The sequence below is a fragment of the Octopus bimaculoides genome, chromosome 3, assembly GCF_001194135.2.
Source record: "Octopus bimaculoides isolate UCB-OBI-ISO-001 chromosome 3, ASM119413v2, whole genome shotgun sequence".
Lineage (NCBI taxonomy): Eukaryota > Metazoa > Mollusca > Cephalopoda > Octopoda > Octopodidae > Octopus > Octopus bimaculoides.
In genome coordinates this window covers 54,904,415-54,923,558 of record NC_068983.1, presented here as the reverse complement: position 1 = coordinate 54,923,558, position 19,144 = coordinate 54,904,415, and the positions used below count along the sequence as shown (strand labels likewise).

The 19,144-nt window shown below is 35.8% G+C and overlaps 1 protein-coding gene across 4 annotated transcripts in view; it reads right to left on the bottom strand.

Annotated features, from left to right (window-relative positions):
• Positions 1–19,144, bottom strand: part of LOC106879863 (dual 3',5'-cyclic-AMP and -GMP phosphodiesterase 11) — a 237,486-nt gene that overhangs the window by 142,024 nt on the left and 76,318 nt on the right. For all 4 annotated transcript variants that reach the window (XM_052966180.1, XM_014929579.2, XM_014929581.2 and 1 more), the window contains one exon: positions 2,957–3,046. In XM_052966180.1, coding sequence (XP_052822140.1) covers positions 2,957–3,046 — 90 coding nt within the window. The remainder of the gene's footprint in view (positions 1–2,956; positions 3,047–19,144) is intronic.

The following is a 19,144-nucleotide window of genomic DNA, read 5'->3' as shown; positions in this document are numbered from 1 at the left end:
GAGTGGTTGGCGTTAGGAAGGGCATCCAGCTGTAGAAACTCTGCCAAATCAGACTGGAGCCTGGTGTTGCCATCCGGTTTCACCAGTCCTCAGTCAAATCGTCCAACCCATGCTAGCATGGAAAGCGGACGTTAAACGATGATGATGATGACACACACACACATGGTCTGATCAATGAATATCCAGACTGTTGCCGTAGTAACGAAACTAAAGCATGCAGACTGAAGCCGCTTAGCAGAGATTGATCTTGAACTCTGCTGTGCATGCACACTAAGTTTTAACGTTCTAGCTCACTTCCACTGTTTGCAGCAGTGCTTGGAAGGAAGGTGTGTAGCATGTGATCATTGCATTGACCATGACAGAGAAAGTTGAGCAGAGAATCTGCATCAAATTTTCCCAAAAGTTTTGCAATACCTGCTCGGAGGTCTCAACAAAGTTTTCAACATTCTCGACACAATCAAAGAGATCTTGTGCAACTGAAACCCGAATGTCTTTTGGTTAGCTGAAAGCAGTTTTGGCACAAACTTGGCAGACACGCATCTCATACCCAAACCTTCATTGATAATGGACTGAACTGACCCATAACTTAATCTGCACATCCTCTGATAACTCATGGATAGTAATTCAACGATTTACCCTCACAGTTGCAATGTTTTTCTCAGCTCTGCTGGTTGCATGTTTCCCAGAATGCTCGTCAATATCCACATTCTGTCAGCTATCCCGGAAATGTCTGAACCACTTGTACACTTGTGTGCAGCTCATACACTCCTCTCCATACTCTTTCTGCAACTTTGCGTCAGCTTCTGAGTAGGTATCACCATGACAACTTTCTCTGTCATGGTCAATGTGATAATCACTTGCTACACACCTTCATGATTTAGCTTCATTAGTATGGCTACAGTCCACATACTTATTGATCAGACCTCATATAAAGTATATGCCTGTGTTTGTGTGTGAGTGAGAAAGCATGCATGTTAATATGAATTCCTCACTTCACATGGAAAGTGACTTAGGTACACAGAATAATGTTAGTTGACATTTCCTGTCAATAAAATGCTTCTCTACCTCTAGCTTTCAAAGACATGAGGATAAAATTATTCCTAACTTGAAAAACGAGTAAGGGTTGCTGACAGGAAGAGCATCCAGTTATTAAATAACATCAACAGAATGTATTCATCCATAGAAAAACTGATATTAAATGAAAGAAGGGTGTGTGTATATGTCTGCGTGTCTGTATCTGTGCATGAGAGTCTGTATGAATGTATGTGTGTGTGTGTGTGTGTGTGTGTATGAATGAGCTATTTCAACACATCTTTGCAATGACACCATTCGGTTGACGGTAGCATATCTGTTTTCTTGTTTCTGATGTATAAACACTCCTGAAATATAAATACCTTCCTTAGAAAACAGGAAAAGGTTGGCAACAGGAAATGCATCCAGTCATAGAATATCGTCTCCATAAATCTAATCAAACTAATATGAACATGGTGAAACAGCATATGCAAAAACGACAACGCAGATCATCCTCCTTGTCATCACCGCCACCATTGGGTGCATAGCTGTAACTATTGGATAACATGGCAATATTCTCACTTGAAAACCGAGAAAATCCAATGATACAAAACTGGCTCATCTCTTTAAAGTCAATAACATCAGACATGATTTAGGTAACTACATATACATACATACATACATACAGATTTATATAAATGTACTGCATACACACACACACACACATAGAATGTAGTTTATGCATACATATACACACACACAAAATGTAGTTTATGCATATATATACATATATTTATATATATGTAGCTTATACATATATATATATATACACACACATATACATATATAATGTAGCTTATGCATACATATATTTATATATGTAGTTTATACATACATATATACACACATACACACACATATATACATATATAATATAGCTTATGCATACATATATTTATATATATGTAGCTTATACCTACATATACACACACATACACACACAAGTATATATATATATATATATATATATATATATATATTTGGAATGTATATATGCACTTACATATATATAGTCTTATATATATATATATATATATAAAATTATGTATAAGTGCATATATACATTCCAAATAAAAAAAATTGGCTTTGTGCATACAAAACACATCAATATCTTACCCCCCCTCTAAGTATCAGGCAAAAGATATTTACTTGAACATAAAAAACAAAAAAAGAAACACAGGAATAGCCAACTCTTCAGTAGAGTTACCTTTTGATGTGATCTCTCGTCAGTAATAAAATTTGTGATCTATATATATATATATATATATATATATATACACACACACATATGTATATACATACACACACACACACATACGTATATACATACACTCACACACACAAGTATATGTACACATACACACACACACACACACACACACACACACATTGCAAGCATATGCTGCCATCATAAACTTTTGTTTCGTTTTCCTTTTTCTTACATCCAATATTCCTTGTTAGCATGTAGAATAGCATTTCTTTCTCCCCCTCTCACCTGTCTTCTCTCATTCTCTCTCCCTTTCTGCTTTCCTCTCTCTATCTCTCTCTCTCTCTCTCTCTCTCTCTGTCGAATAACAAGTATTTAACAGCTGGGTACTACTCCAAAGAGGAATCATACTAAGTATTTGTATTCAACTTCACTGGTTTGGCATTATTACTACCATTATTATTATTATTATTATTATTATCATCATTGTTGTTGTTTTCCAGGTAACATGACTGAGTGGATCTATTTATGGTCTGGTTTAGCATGTGAACCTACCAGCTCTTAATCACTACTTTCACTATTCATGAAGCATTTAGCCAAAATTTACAGAAAAAAAATTTTTTTTTTTTTTTAAAAGCACCACACAAACAAAAAAATCAACTAAAAGACAGCACAAACCTGGTTTCGTCTGTTTTCCAGCAGCGATTTCTCATATTGTTGAGCATTCTTTAAACCAATTCCACAGAAAGCCAAATAAAATGTAAATATCTGAAAATTAAAATAAAATTTGGATAAGATACTAATTAAAATTGTATCAGTTTTATGAAGTTTAAACCTATAGCATTTAAAATGGTCACATCCAGCCCAAATACTCTATCTGTTTTATGTTCAGCTATATCTGGCCTCTCACACATACCCTACAATGTCATTCTAAAAATAAACAATCATATCATCGAAATCTAAAAGCTATGAGATAATGTATGATGAATACATAACAATTTGAATAAATATTGCATTTGAGAGAATAATTTGAATGCTAAAGGCAGCGAGCTGGCAGAAATGTTAGTATGCTAGGTGAAATGCCTAGTGGTATTTCGTCTGCCGCTACGTTCTGAGTTCAAATTCCGCCGAGGTCGACTTTGCCTTTCATCCTTTCGGAGTCGATTAAATGAGTACCAGTTATGCACTGGAGTCGATATAATCAACTTAATCCGTTTGTCTGTCCTTGTTTGTCCCCTCTGTGGGCAGTAAAGAAATAAGAAATGTTAGTATGCTGGGTGAAATGCTTAGCGGTATTTCGTCTGTCTTTATGTTCTGAGTTCAAATTCCACCAATGTCAATTTTGCCTTTTATCTTTTGGGGTCAAGAAACTAAGTACCAGTTGTGTATTGAGGTCGATCTAATCAACTGGACATTCCCCAAAAATTTAGGGCCTTATGTCTAGAGTAGAAAAGAATTTGAATGCTAAGGGGTAAACCAACAAAAGAAATATATGTTGTTAAATGCTGCCAACTTATTTCATTGAAGGAGAAAAATTCAGGGATGACATTCACACAACACACTGTATTATATATCTTTCCGTTTTATTCTTTTATTTGCTTCAGCCATGCAGGAGCACCATCTTTGGTCTAATAAATCACCCCAAGGACTTATTCTATCAGTCTCTTTTGCTGAACTGCTAAGTTACGGGGATGTAAACGGACCAGCATCAGTTGTCAAGCAATGGTGGTAGGGAGTAACACAGACACACAAACATATACATAATATATACTGTGTATATATGTATATATATATATATATATATATATATATATATATATATATATATATATATATATATATATATATATATATATACGGCGGGCTTCTTTCAGTTTTTGTCTACCAAATCCACTCACAAGGATTTGGTCGGCATGAGGCTATAGTAGAAGACATTTGCCCAAGGTGCCATGCAGTGGGGCTGAACCCAGAACCATGTGGTTGGTAAGCAAGCTACTTACCACACAGCCACTCCAATGTATTTTTTTTTTACTTGCTTCCCTCATTAGACTGAAGCCATGCTGGGGCAACACCTTGAAAAAATTTTTAGTCAAATAAATTGACCCCCAGTGGGGGTTTTTTTTTGTTTTAAAACCTGCTGTTTATTCTATTGGTAGTGACCAATAGTGACGAAAGTGTTTGCCAAACTGTGGAGTTACAGGGATATAAACACACCAACACAGGTTGTCAAGTGATGGGAAGGACAAACACGCATAGATATATATTTATAGTTTATAGATTAGAGACAGGTATTCTCTGCATAGAATACACTTCGTAGTGCTCAATAGATTTGAACTTAAGCAGGTAGAGGAGTAAATGTAAGGACAAGCAAGTTAGCCAAGTTGTTATACAAAAAATATTTAATACATTTAATACAAAAAAATGTACGTATCAATGCATATAAAAATGTCTGACTTACACAGAGTATAAGTGATATCATATTTATATAGAAAACCATGCCAAATCAGATTGGAGTCTGGTGCAGCCTTCCAGCTTACCAGCCCTGGTCAAACCATCCAACCCATGCCAGCATAGACAACGGACGTTAAATGAAGATGAAGATGATGATGATATACACAAAGGGACTCTTTCAAGTTCTGTCTACCAAATCTACTCACAAAGCTCTGGTCATCTGGAGGTTATAGTGGAAGACACTTGACCAAGGTACCATGCAGTGGGACTGAACCCAGAACCATGTGGTTGGGAAGCAAACTTCTTACCACATAGCCATGCCTGAATTTTTTTATTAATTTTTTTATAGTACTTGTTGCTGTCTGCCAGAAATAGTAACCCAAAACCCCTTCAAATCACAGCTCATGTTACAAGATTGATTTTGAGTTGTGTGTTATTAAATATATTGAACAGTTGTTTCCTTTCAGTTTGGGGTTTTTTTCCCTCCATAATTTGATTTTCTATACTTTTAATGTATTTTTTCTTCCTTTTCTTCTTGTAAAAATATGTTCCTTTTATCTATTTATTTCAGTCAATCAACTGTGGCCATACTGGGGCACTGCTTTGACATTTTAGTCAAATGAATCGACCCCAGTACTAAATACTTTTTAAAAAGCCTGATACTTATTCTATCGGTGGGTTTTGCTGAACCGCTAAGTTACAGGGATGTAAAAAAAACAAAACCAGTTGTTAAGTGATGATGAGGAACAAACACAGACACAGAGACACACACATGTGTGTATATATATTTATTCTTTTATTCTTTTGACTGCAGCCATGCTGGAGCACTGCCTTTAGTCAAACAAATCAACCCCAGGACTTATTCTTTGTAAGCCTAGTATTTAATCTATCTTTTGCCAAACTGCTAAGTTACGAGGACATAAACACACCAACATCAGTTGTCAAGTGACGGTTGAGGGGGGGGACAAACGCAGACACTCAAATATATACATATATATATAGGATGGGCTTCTTTCAGTCTTCTGCCAACCAAATCCATTCACAAGGTTTTGGTAGGTCCAAGGCTATGGTAGAAGACACCTGCCCAAGGTGCCACGCAGTGGGACTGAACCTGGAACCATGTGGTTGGTAAGCAAGCTTCTTACCACACAGCAACGCCTGTACCTATATATATATATATATATATATATATATATATAATACAAATGATATGTGAGCATATGCATATATACATATATATATGTACATACATCTACATGTATATATAGATGTTATATATGTATGTATATACACGCGCATGCGCAATGAGCTTCTTTCACTTTCCATCTATTAAATCCACTTATAACACTTTGGTCAGCCCAGGGATGTATTAGAAGACAATTGTCCAAGGTGCCATGTTGTTGGGAAATAAACTTCTTACCACTTAGGCAAAAACCATATGCTGAAAACCAGGTGACACTTAACTAAAAGAGCATCTGGTTGTAAGATCCTGCTTCAAATAACTTCCCATCTTAGCTAAACTACTATGAACAAATGGATATTAAATGAATGAACAAAACATCTTCCTCATTTGTAAAACATCTGTGCAGTTTTGTATCAGCTAGCTGTAAGTCTAATGTTCAACAGATGCTCACCAAAGACTTGCAAGAGGAAATGAGAGAGGGAAACTGAAAGAAGTCCATCATCATCATATTTCTAAAGTCCATTTTCCATACAGGCATGGATTATATTATCTGATTAGCCACTGACCTGTATCGGGCATTAATGGCAATTGTGTATGTATGTGTGGGTGATCACCATAAGCTTTAAGCTGATATAAAATTATCATTATTATTTTCTGACTTGTAAACTCGGCACTGTATAAAAAAACATTTTCACCAAAAGCATATAGAAAGTTTATTTACATAAAAACAAACAAACTATTATAGTTCTTAAATTTGACAGAAATGGGAAGGCTGATTCACTGGTGTAAAGGTAACACACTTAGTCACGATAACAAAGGGATGTGGGTTCCACTCCCACGCGGATAGGAAAGACTTCTTTTTTCTGTCGAGGGCTTAAATGCCCTTTTATTAGATTATTTTCTTTAGTCATTGCACGGTGATCACCATAAGCTTTAAGCTTATATAAAAATACCATTATTATTATTTACGGGATTGTAAACTTGGTGCCATATAAAAAAAGCCATTTGCACCAAAAATATATATATATAAAACACTTGTTTGAAAAGGTTAAATAAAAGCACTCACATACTAGAAAAAAACTTCTTCCCCAAAAAAAGGCTAGTAACATGCTGATAAAAGATTTCATAACATTTATTTAAAAAGTAATTTTTTAAATAAATTACCTTTACACTTCAAAACTGTATTAATTCTAATTAAGCCTTCAAATATATATATATATATATATATATATATATATATATATATAATCATCATCATTTAACATCTGTTTTCTATGCTGGCATGGGTTGGACGGTTTGGCAGGAGTTGGCAAACTGGAGAGCTGCACTAGAATCCAATTGCCCATTCTGGTATGGTTGCTATGTCTGGATGCCCTTTACATAGCACCAGAACCACCGACAGGGTTGAGAAGTAACTTGAAAAACTAAAACCTCTTAGCCGAGTGAGGGGGTGGAACCAAGGGAACTGTGTACAATGCAAGGGGTTAGAGAATATATATATGTACATATATACATACAGGGTGTCCCAAAAGTGACTGATGGGTTTCAGTTTTTAATAACTTCCTTAACTTTACAAATAAATGCATAAAATTTTGATACAATATAAAGGACATAATGGAAATTAATATGCACAAGTCAAATTTTGCAACAACACATATGAAAAATGACATCGCTTAAATGGCAGCCATTCAAATGGCAGCCAGAAGTATATGAACAGTGAAGACAAGTGAACAGCCGATGGGGCCTTGCCAGAAGGAGAGGAATGAGGGAGGTCAGGTGAATGGGTGAATGGAAGAATGACTTAGTGTGGGCCCCTTTTGCTTTGGAGCTGTCGCTTCGAATGGACATGGTGGGTGAGTGAGTTGAGGCAATTTGCCATATGGTTTTGGTCAGAAGTTAGGCAGGTAGGGCTCCTATGGCTATATCGCAGCTGGAAAGGATCAACATTACAAGAGGACCCACAAAGTAGGTGAATTTACACCTTTCTTTCCTATACCACAAAATCTATATATATATATACATTACATTTTTTTCACCATTTTCTTACTCTATATCACACCCTCGTAAAATTCTCATTTCTCTCTCAGACGCTTTCTCTCTCTCACAAACACACACAAGTATGTCTGAGCCAGTGTATATAACTGATTAGGGAGACTGATGTAACTGAACTGGTCTGTTTGTTGGTTTCAAAATGTATCACTGCTGCCTCTTGATAACTGTTAAATATCAGGAAATGTTACCTCAGTGTGTTCACACTGCTTTTTCGGAGCGAGTGTGTATATATGGTCACACAACCATGCTTCCATCATCATCATCATCATCATTAAACATCTGTTTTCCATGCTGGTAATGGGTTGGACACACGGACACACGGACACACACACACACACACACACACACACACACACACACACGTCTACACAGACATACATACACACATACATACATACACAAACGTGCAGATGGATTGATAGATAGATATAGGTGCATAACACAAACATCCATGTATATACAACACTACTACATGGAGTTAGACACACACATACACACACACACATAACGACCTGCAGAGCCATATATATATATATATATATATATATATATACAAATATACACACACAGACAAGTATATAACAAATACATATATATAAAGAACACTATTTCCTTCTATAAACTATTTAACTGTTCAACATAAATATATAGGGAAAAATAAAAACCAAAAACAACAAAAAGTACTTTGAAAAATATTGGAAAGAAAAAACTCCGAAACTAACTGTTAAAAAAAAAATTAAAAAAAAAAAAAAAAGAAAAAGATCTGGAATGAATTTGTTTGAAATACTACTGAATTAGCTACATGTTATGACTACAAGATCTTAAGGCAAGGTAGCAACAAGCATAGGCTAGTTCTAGCATTCACAGAATCAGCCAAAGTAAACAAGCTCATTGACAATGGTACTGAAACAGCTTTTCTTATCAGAAACACCATTTAGCTGAAGAATTTTAATTACATTCACAGCAGCAGCAACTTTACTGTATCACTGTCTCAAATGACATCTCTCTCTCTCTCTCTCTCTCTACATATATATATATGCATATATGTGTATGTGTGTATATATATATATATATATATATAGCCCTCTCTCTTAAATGAAGATGTTTATATGTGTATATATATATATATATATATATGTGTGTGTGTGTGTTCATATATATATATATATATATATATATAGAGAGAGAGAGAGAGAGAGAGAGAAAGAGAGAGAGAGAGAGAGAGAGAGATATGTATATATATGAATATCCTTTTATAAAAAAATATCATAAGAGGGAAATGTTTAAGTAGCAACTAATTTGATGACAAAGAATGGACAGAGCAAGTGGTTTGGTAATGTTACAAAGGATATTGACCAGGGACAAAGAATTAACTGACCAGTAAAATAAACACTTTGGTTTGAAATTTGATTATGGATGGTATGGGTCTTGTTTTTCTTTTCCCTTTATCTTTTAATTTTCATTTACTTGTTTGTCATCAGATTGTGGCCCAAGCTGGGGCACTGCCTCAAAGATTTTTTAGCTGAAGGAATCCACCCCAGATCCTATATCTATTTTAAAAAAATTTTTTTTGTAAAGCCTGGTATTTATTATATTGGTCTCTTTTGCCAAACTAGTAAGTTAGGAGACGTAAACAAACCAGCATTGGTTGTTAAGCAGTGGTGGGAGACAAACACAGAAACAAAGTTAAACACACACACATATATATGTGATGGGCTTCTTTCAGTTTCCATCTATCAAATCCACTCAGAAGCCTTTAGTTGGCCCAAGGCTATAGTAGGAGACACCTGCCCAAGGTTCCATGCAGTGAGACTGAACCCAGAACCATATGGTTGGGAAGCAAAGTTTTTACCACACAACCATGCCTTTTAACTTTTATTTGTTCAAATCATGAGACTGCAACCATGCCAAAGCACAGCCTTGAAGGTTTTGATCAAAGAAATCAATTACATCACTTATACATTATTTACATTTGATGGATATTTGTCCTCGTCTTGTTTGTTGTTTACACAACGTTTCGGCTGATGTACCCTCCAGCCTTCATCAGGTGCCTTGGAGAAATTTCGAACCTGGGTTCTCATTCCTAAGGTATAAGACGAAAATGTTTAAGTAGCAACTAATTTGATGATTCTGTCAGCTCGCCACCTTAATAATGATAATAATAATGATAATAACAATTTGAACTCAGAACGTAAAGACAGACGAAATACCGCTAAGCATTTCGCCTGGCGTCTTAACGTTTCTGCCAGCTCGCCACCTTAATAGTGATAATAATAATAATAATTTACCATCCATACAGGAAGTGCAAAAGATTGTCTTAGCTGGTATATCACATATACTGAGAAGCGCTGTGTCACTGAAAATTTTTTTCCCTTTTTCCCTTTTATTTTCTTTATTTACTTTTTTATTCTTTCCTTTTTCTCTCCGTCTTTCTTCCCCTTTTCTCTATATCTTTCTTCCCTTTTTTCTCTATCACATAACTTTATAAATGAACAATCTGGTGTGTTTATTTTAATGGCCCATCAATGTATACAGTGCATTTCTCTGCCCTAGGTGTCAAGAAGACACTCGACAAGAAACAGAAACAGAATTCAAAGAAGATGACAATGAGAATAATAATAATTTTTTTTTCAAATTTTGGTACACGACCAGCAATTTTTTTTGGTGGAGGATAGTTAATGACATCAACCCCAGTGTTCAACTGGTACTTATTTTATTGACCCTGAAAGGTTGAAAGCAAAGTTGACCTCAGCAGAATCTGAACTCAATAGTACATAAGGAGTCAGAAGAAATGCCATTACACATTTAGCCCCACAAGCTAATGATTCGACCAGTTTGTCACCTTAATAATAATCCTTTCTATTATAGGCACAAAGCCTGATATTTTAGGGAAGGGGGTAATTGATTACATCGACCCCAGTGTTCAAATGGTACTTATTTCTTTGACGCCGAAAGGATGAAAGGCTAAGTCAATCTTGGTGGAATTTGAACTTTCAATGTAAAGAGCCTGAAAAAATGCCACTAAGGTCCCATATGCTAATGATTCTCACAGTCTTAATAATAATAATAATAATAATAATAATAATAATAATGATAATAATAATCCATTCTACTATAGGCACAAGGCCAGAAACTTTGGGGGAGGGGGACAGTTGGGTACATAGATCCCAGTACTTGACTGGTACTTAATCTATCGACTGCAAAAGGATGAAAAGCAAACTTGACCTGGGCAGAATTTGAACTCAGAACATAGCAAGGGGCAAAATACCAAATTGTTTCATCCAGCATGCTAACGATTCTGCCAGCTCGTTGCCTTAATAATAATAATAATCCTTTCTATTATAGGCACAAGGCCTGAAATTTGGGGGGAGGGGGCAGTTGATTACATTGAACCGAGTACTCAACAGGTGCTTAATTTATTGACCCCAAAAGGATGAAAGGTAAAGCCAACCTCAGCCAAATTTGAACTTATGGGAAAAGGTTGTCATTGAAGATGAAAGGAAGGGTCTACAGGTGTTGCATGAGAATTGCAATGCTGTATGGGAGTGAGGCAGGGTGTTTGAGGGAGAGAGGGAGATGGCAATTTTGAGAAGGACTGAGAGAGCAATGGTGAGAGAGACGTGTGGAGTGAAGCTGTTTGATAAGAGGAGGACTGAGGACTTGATGGGGATGCTGGGGTTGGAGGAATCGGTGGAACAGCTGGCAAGGGCGAATGGAGTGTGGTGGTATGGGCATGTGTTGAGGAGGGATGAAGAGCATGTTCTGAGGAGGGTGCTTGAGCTTGAGGTAAATGGACAGCGAAAAACAAGGAAAATGTGGAGGGACAGGTGGAGGAGGAGATTGGGAGGGTTGGCTTGAGAAGGGAGGATACCCAAAACTGGGTACGATGGTAAGACTGCGTGAGGGCGGTTGCTATGGCATTGAAGTAGATCCAGCCATCTCCGTTAACAGGGACAAAATCCAGATTTAAAACACTGGATGATGATGATGAACGTAGTGATGGGCAAAATACTGCTAAGCATTTTGTCCACCATGCTAACAATTCTGCCAGCTCGCTACCTTAATAATAATAATAATAATAATAATAATAATCTTTCCTCATATAGGCACAAGGCCTGAAATTTGGAGGGAGGAGGCTAGTCGATTACATCCTCTCCAATGTTTCACTGGTGCTTAATTTATCAACTCTGAAAGGCAAAAGCAACCTCGGGGGAATTTGAACTCAGAACGTAAGGATGGACGAAATGCTGTTAAGCATTTTACCCAGCATGCTAACAATTATGCCAGTTCACTGCCTTAATAATAATAATAATAATAATAATAATAATAATAATAAAAATAATTCAATAATTTTTGAAAAGAATGTAGTCTGTGTTGCATTTAGTGCTAATAACTATAGGCATCTTTGTAAAAGTTTGATAAACACACACCATATGTCCTGTGTCGTATGTTTATAGAGTATATCACAAACACAGCTACAGTATGCAAGAGAAACTGTCTGGCAAAGTACCAAATTTAGAAATTTTATGAGTCTGGCTATGGAAAACTTAAATCGTTTATCATTCTGAAATCAATAAATAATTATTTCATTCTTTGGCACAAGGTCTACTTGTAAGAAATTCCTCTACTTTTGTTTGTTTGTTTTTATTTATTAAAACCTCAGTATTTATTTAAAGCAAAAATAACCGTGGCAAGAATTTGAAATTTGAAATTCTCACCATACACCAGTATTTATTTACCATAAATGCTAGAGGATCTACCAACCATATTAACCATTTTGATACCAACCTGCCTGAACCAGCCTCTCATTCTATGATACAAACTTCCCGTTTTAGAATTACTGATATCAGAATTTTCCACCAAAGATTTATGAGTGCAAGTGTGGCTGTGTGGTAAGAAGTTTGCTTCACAACCACATGGTTCCAGGTTCAGTCCTACTGTGTGGTGCCTTGGACAAGTGTCTTGTACTCTAGCCTTGGTCCAACCTAAGCCTTGTGACTGGATTTGGCAGGCAGAAACTAAAAGAAATCTGTTGTGTGTGTGCATTTGTTTGTGCTTGTTGTGTATGTGTGTGATTGTCCCCCATCAATGCCTGACAATTGGTGTTGGTATATTTACGTCTCTGTAACTTAGTAATCTGGTAGAGATGTTAGACCATTGGTTAAAATGCTTTGCAGTGTGAACTCCAAATCTTTTGTGTTGTGAGTTCGAATCCTATTGCAGTCAATTTTATTTTTTATTGTGTTGATGTTGATAAAGAAATGCCAGTTGAGAATGGTAGACTCCCAGAATTGTCAAAGCATTACAAGGGATGCCTTGTGCCGACTAGTCTTTCTCTGTGCATTTTGCACTTAAATCCTCTCTCATTGGGAAAAATAAGAAAAAATGGTGACATTTGTCAGAAGTTCTGACCAACAGATAGTATCAGCAATGGAAAAAAGCTGATGAAAGCATAATTCCCTTTGGGCAGTCTTTATTTCCATGGATGTTGTGTTATACACAGAATACTGCATTATTTACATTGAAAAGACCCCTTATATAGACTCACGGTGCATAAAAGCATTCATATTTATGCACCATGAGCCCTTTTGAGAGGTCCTCTCAAAGTAAATAACACAGTATTGTGTGTTCTAATACAACCTCCATGTTAAGTCGGAGATTACCCCTTGGAATTAATACTGCTTCTGTCACAGTTATAGTTTCCTTCAGTTAGATTGAAAGCTCAGCCATCAACATCACCATAGCAAGTCAAAAATAAACAGCATTCTGCAAAGAAAGAACAATTTCTTGCTCTAAGCTGATGAAGTGCTGAAAAACTGACATGTTTTATAGTACTTGTTAGTATTCAGCACTGATTTTGAATTCTGTAGATCAGTGCTTCTCAAACTGTCTGATGTGGCATGACGGCAGTTTTTTTCCAATGTGTCAGGGACCAGGAATATTTCTTAGTAATATTAATTTATATCGAAAACAATTGCCAGTGCCCCTGGACTGGCTTGTGTGGGTGGCACATAAAAGACACCATTTCGAGCGTGGCCGTTGCCAGTATCGCCTGACTGGCCTTCGTGCAGGTGACACGTAAAAGCACCTACTACACTCTCTGAGTGGTTGGCATTAGGAAGGGCATCCAGCTGTAGAAACTCTGCCAAATTTAGATTGGAGCCTGGTGTTGCCATCCGGTTTCACCAGTCCTCAGTCAAATCGTCCAACCCATGCTAGCATGGAAAGCGGACGTTAAACGATGATGATGATGATGATGATGATAATACAAGCTGACAATTGTTTTTTATCTTATATTTATTTTGTAAACAAATAATACAATATTACATAAGCATTTTATAATGTTTCTTTCTTTTCTGGGAACTTGCCGCATGCTGGCAGCTGATGGCTCACGGACCAGCATCGGCCTGCGGACCACCACTTTGAGTAGCAATGGTGTAGATATAACTGAGAAAAAGAGATGGGAGTCTGTGAGAAGCTAATTTACGATAGACATAATCTATGATCATAGAATTATTCCATGGTGCTCCAAATAATTTGGTAATGAATGTGAAAAAAAATAAGAGAAAATTGTAGTGTAGAGGTGAAGCATTTGAGTGGACGTTATGTTAGACTGCTAACTCATAGGGTCAGGAGCTCATAGAAGGGTCTTTTGTTGTTTTGCTTTTTTTTTTGCATATTTCAGCAGCATGCAATTACATGTGGCTCAGTTCACCAAACTGTCAGGAATAGATCAGCCTACCAGATTATTTAGTAATGTTATGAGAAATAAAATGGTATCCTATCCAAGAGAAAGAGAGAGAGGAGAGTGAGACAGACAGACAGACAGACAAAGACAGACTGACATCTTTCATTTAACCCTTTTGTTACTAAATTTCTGTTGAAATACACTGGCTTTGTTTCAACTAATTTTGAAAATAATGAATAATTTAGTAAAATAACTGTTGTTATTAAGCTGGTGTAGGGGATGTAAATTAACATGAAGGTTTTAATGTAGATTATTTTAAAACAAGAAACATGTATCATGGAACCATGTGTGGCATCAAAAGGTTAAATGAAAGATGAGGTTGTGTCCTCCTCTCTCTGTTCCTATTCTGGATAGGACACCCTTTTATTTCTCATAACAATACTAAATGATCTGGCAAGCTGATGCATTCCTCAGTCAGGTGAACTTAGCCACATACAATTAAAATCAGTGTGAAGCTCTGGGTCTTACAACTTCCATAAGAACTCAGTTGACATTCAGATATATTTTTAAATGAGGATAATACAAAGGAGATGAATGCAATTGGCTATGACACCATGAAAGTTAGAAAAAAATTCCAACCAATCAATGAATGCTATTGGCTATGACATCATGAAAGTCAGAAAAATCCAACCAATCGATGAATGCTATTGACCACATTGTGAAACCAATCACATGACTAAGGCTGTTTGTGAATGGTATCCAATTAATCTACTGCCAGCTCACTACCTGGCAACTGGCTGTGTTTTTGTTTCTCTTGTAGCAAGCCAGCCAAGCGATGCTTCGGCCAACAAAATCCAGAATAATTTTATAAGTGAAAAAATAAATAATCAGATATATATGTTGCATGAAGATAAGTAAATTAAATTAGCAAGTGAAGTCCCAAGCAAAACAATGGCTTATCTTTTATTAGTTTTTACTAAGACAGGAATCTTAGCTGTCCAAATCTTTACACCAAGTAAGGATTAGTGTTACTATTTACACAGCCTTGGTGAGATTAGTAGCTATTTTAGTCTTAAGATTTTAAGCTAAAAACCAAGAGACATACATTGAACAAGAATACTGTAAAACATGTAATTAGAAGAGCTTATATGTTTGCCAAATTCCAAATGACAAGGACTAATGATGTAATAACAACTATTATGAAATGAAAACTAATTAGGTGAAATAGACAAACTATTTTGCCAAATGAGTTTTGATTCATGAGCTAATTAACTCATGATTATCTGCAAAATTAAAATTTTTGCTTCCTCCATCAAAAATTGTATATGTGTGTTGGTGTATGAGTGTGCACATACATAAGCGTAGATGTTTATATATATGCCAAAAATCATATAGATAAGGTAATAGGGTGTGTATATGTGTATATATGCACACACACACACACATACACAGTGTATGTATGTGTATATGTGTACATGTATATATATATAGATAGATATATATATATATGCACATACACAAAAAATACACACACATACACATTCATGTACACTCTCTTTACTCTTTTTCTTCTTTTACTTGTTTCAGTCATTTGACTGCGGCCATGCTGGAGCACCACCATCAGTCAAGCAAATCGACCCCAGGATTTATTCTTTGGAAGCCTAGTACTTATTCTGTTGGTCTCTTTTGCCAAACCGCAAAGTTACGGGGATGTAAACACACCACCATCTGTTGTCAAGCGATGTTGGGGAGACAAACAAACACATACATATTTATATATACATATACATATATACGATGGGCTTCTTTCAGTTTCCGTCTACCAAATCCACTCACAAGGCTTTGTTCAGCCCGAGGCTATAGTAGAAGACACTTGCCCAAGGTGCCACGCAGTGGGAATGAACCTGGAACCATGTGGTTGGTAAGCAAGCTACTCACCATAGATATATGTACATATGTTATATGTGTGCTTGCTTAAGCAAGATTTGCTAGATATGCAGATATGTTCATGAACACACAACAAATGTTGTGACATAAGTTTTAGCTTTAAATTTCTGGTTGTAGCAGATTCACTTAGTTTCCTATCATCTTTGGAAATAGCACAAGTTCTCATTTCTTCATGCTCGGAAAACAATAAAAGAAATGACTTACTGATAACTTACTTTTAAGGCGGCGAGCTAGCAGAAACGTTAGCACGCCGGCGAAATGCTTAGTGGTATTTCGCCTGCCACTACGTTTTGAGTTCAAATTCTGCCAAGGTCGACTTTGCCTTTCATCCTTACGGGGGCTGATTAAATAAGTACCAGTTATGCACTGAGGTTGATATAATCAACTTAATCCAAAACTGCAGGGTCACATGATTTCACCCTGCTGTGGGTTTCCTCAGAGACAGATGTCCCGCAGTGTAATAACAGCTGAATCTCCTGTCAACAGCATATAGAATCTCAGTGTCTATGCAGGCACCTGTTTTTCTATTGTTCATAATCCATGTCAATTACAGGTAATTATTCTTTATTTTATCAACAGCAGAAGGATAAAAGTAAAGTCAAACAGCGTGGAATTTGAATTCAGCACATAGGAGTGTAAGGATGATAATTCATAGAAACTTGGTTATTTTTCATGTAATAAACCCATCAAGAAGCTTTTAGATTACAAGAACATGCAGCTTTACATACATAACTGTAAATCGCTTCTGTATTTAGTTAGTAAGAGGTTTTATGTAAATTTGTGTGTTGAAACAAATACTATGTCTAGGGAGGGTCACTATGCTAATAAAAATTAAACACATGCACTATTTCAGTACCACATCTTTATTTAACCAACAAATTATCCAATGGTTTGTTTAATATATTGACTGAACAATCAATCAGTTGTTAGTTTTCTCTGTCAGAGTCCTTTTGTTGCTATTCGCAAACTTGAAGAGTGAAGGCATGTCATCGAAGAGGTTGTGAACAGCGACAAAAGGACAGAGAAAACCAACAACCGATCAGTTATTCAATCAACACATTAAAGAAACCATTGGATAATTAGTTGGTAAAATAAAGAAGTAGGATTGAACCTGTGTGTGTGTTTATTAAATTTTTTATTGGCATAACGACCTTCCCTAAACACAAGATGCAAATTTAACACTTTTAGTACAATATTTCTTTTGAAATACACTATTTTTGTTTTAGTTGATCTTGAAAATAATGAATTTATCAAAATAACCTGGTCATTATTAAGTTACGTTCAAGCTCCACAAACATCAATACACAACCACAATAGAAGAAACACGCATTCAACAAACCTAGAACCACTTGGTTTAGAAACAAACTTCTGAAGCCCGAAACCATGTACTAGTTATTCCTTCCAAGATGTGTACCAAATATTTCAAATGTAATGTTAACTGTAGAAATCTTACATTTTCTAAAAGAATATCAAAATTCTAGTTACCCTTTCTTTTCAAATTAACAAAGCAATGTCCAAACGACATGAAAGTAACTAAAAAGAGCTATATTTCATTTGAGAAAACAATTACTTTTTTCTTATGTATATTTTAAATTTTTGTTCAAATGTTTTGAAAATTAAAAAAAAAAAACATAAGTTTGCTAATATTTAAATTCAGACACGGCATGAAAATGTATCAAAGAGAATATTTTAAATTTCAATTTATTCTTTATATATATTTAAAAATTTGTTTCATACATGATAATAGTTTCATATGATAATATCTAAAGAATAAATTTTAGTGACTTTCACATTGAAATATTAATTTTCTCCATTGTTTAATCAAGATAACATTTTTCAATTTCCTTTAGCAAGCTTGTGTTAATTATTAAAAAAAAAATTAAAGTGTAATTTTCAAGCATTCATTTAATTTTTTTTTAAAAAGTAGAAAATGGTGTATATATAAGATATAATACACAAGTCATGTCTGCTATTAGAATCACATATAAAATATAAAAATCAAGTAGGAGTATCTCACAGTCTGGGAAATTATTTAAACTGCCTGATCATTCTCTAAAGTTCACAGGTTCAAAGAGCTACTATTGAAGTGGATAATAAACAAATAATCATTTGGACAGAACACTACTCTACTACATAAGCCAATAAGGGAGCCACAGCATAGTCATTTGCTATGCTAGAAAGAGCAGTCAAATCTCTTTCAAATCACACGACTTCTGACCGAGTCCTCTGGAAATATGCCGTGCATGAGAAGACCCGGCAAGTCAAGTGAGACCTAAATCTAAGACTTCAGCCAGCCCACTTATGCGTACCTTCCTTCATTGGACACTAAACTCCACTTGCAAAGACCTGTTGAAGCAAGTGAAATCGAAATCGAATAAAATTCGACGACTGGCACCCATGCCAACGTCGTCTACTTCATTGGACACGAAACTCGGCTTGCGAAGACCTGTTGGGGCAAGCGAAATCGTCATGGCACCTGTGCCCAGCATGGCCTTCCTGGTACTTGTGCCAGATGGCACGTATAAAGACATTCGAGCGAGATCGT